Below are 1,588 nucleotides of genomic sequence, written 5' to 3'. Positions count from 1 at the left end.
TCCTCCCTGGGTCTTCCAGGCTTCAGTCTCTAATAAGGACAAAACTGGAATTAGGACCTACCTGGATACTCCAGGATGATCCATCGCTAGATCCTTAAATTAACTACATCTGCAAAAACCCTTTTCCAAATCAGGTTGCACTCCCAAGTTCTGGGGGTTAGGGTGTGGACATAACTTTGGGGGGCCACTATTCCACCCACGACAGTTGGAGTGGATGAAATCATCCGCTTTGTAAGTGGCAATTTACATTTTTAAAAATGTCTGCATAGGCCAGAATAAGACACATGTGCTGCCCAGTTTGGCCTCTGAACCCAGTTTGTGGCCTTCGTTCTTATTGTGCACTGGAAGGTGTTGGGAGCGTAGTTCCAAATGTCATTGGAGATAGACTCTTGCGTAGATTGAGGAAATCCTTCCAGTCTGTTTTGGCACTCCTTAGTTTCTGGAAGGAATTCTAGTGTAATTTTCTTGTGAAACCACACTGTGGTCAGCTGTGGATCTTGTTGTTTTTTTTTTCTTTTGCCCTCGGTTCAGGTCACAGGGATGCTTTGTTTTGACGCTTTGCAGCCCCTGCTCTTTTCCTTTGTGTGGAAAAAGCACCAGCCTGTGGCGGGCTCTTGAGACAATACAGAGTAATTCCTTTTGTCTCATCTTGCTTCTTTATCTTACCCTTCTCAAGGAGTGAGTACTTTTGCAGATACAACTAGATAAGAATAAATTGCATTTTGTTTTTATCTAAATATCATAATGATGGATGTTCTTGAAGATTGTGGCTTCAAGTGAACCTACAGAGGTTAACGCAATTTCTATAACCTTGACCTCAGTCCTTGACCTGAGCCCCACTTTGGTAGCAGGGAGTGGGATGGGAGATGGGGTCACAATGCCTAGCAGCTTGTACCATATTGAATTGTTGTTCGGTTTCTACCAGTTAGAGATAGGTTACTGAGTGGTGCCATTTATTTTTTCCAATAATAAAAGCAAGCCATCCTTATTGTAGAAAACCTGGAACACAAAGCCAAAAGTTTTGAAGTTGTTTATGATACCCATCAACAGTGGATGGAATTCTTTTTCTAGTACTCTGTATTCTCATTAACTTACTTAACCTGAAGTGGAATGTCTTTTATTGTGTTTGTATTTCTGGTTTCTGGCTAGCCTGAATATTTTGTTAGACTATTTCTAGTTTCCTGAATATCTGTCTGCATTTTTGGCACAGCTGTTTTGTGGTTGGTGTTGCCATTCATATTTTGTTCCTTGGTAATCTGAAGCCTCTCCTTATAGGGTTCAGAACGTTGTAGCTCACGACAAAGGGGATAAGTGACGCTGGCAGCTCTGTTCAGGTTTTCTTAAAAGTTCATTCATCAAACTGTGCCTCGCTGGCTTTGCTTCTGAATGTTTCACTCTGACCATCTTGCCTTCTCCCCCTGTTCTCCAGCTGATGGTGAGACCATTCTGAAAGGCCTCCAGTCCATTTTCCAGGAGCAGGGGATGATGGAGTCGGTGCATACCTGGCAGGACCATGGCTATTTAGCGACCTATGTAAACAAAAACGGCAGGTGAGGCGGCCTTGAGTGCTCCTATTCAGGTCTGAGCA

At 43.2% G+C, this 1,588-nt stretch overlaps 1 protein-coding gene across 1 annotated transcript in view; it reads left to right on the top strand.

The window, feature by feature from the left end:
- The first annotated feature begins 1,433 nt into the window (after positions 1-1,433).
- The window catches only part of SMS (spermine synthase), a 35,501-nt gene continuing 35,346 nt past the window's right edge, over positions 1,434-1,588 (top strand). The window contains exon 1 of the mRNA XM_024739456.1: positions 1,434-1,550. Within this exon, the coding sequence (XP_024595224.1) occupies positions 1,483-1,550 (68 nt within the window). The 5' untranslated portion in view covers positions 1,434-1,482. The remainder of the gene's footprint in view (positions 1,551-1,588) is intronic.

The sequence above is a fragment of the Neophocaena asiaeorientalis genome, unplaced genomic scaffold, assembly GCF_003031525.2.
Source record: "Neophocaena asiaeorientalis asiaeorientalis breed wild unplaced genomic scaffold, Neophocaena_asiaeorientalis_V1.1 scaffold194, whole genome shotgun sequence".
In the NCBI taxonomy this organism is placed as follows: domain Eukaryota; kingdom Metazoa; phylum Chordata; class Mammalia; order Artiodactyla; family Phocoenidae; genus Neophocaena; species Neophocaena asiaeorientalis.
Note: the sequence above shows the minus strand (reverse complement) of the source record. Positions and strands in the feature narration are given on the sequence as shown.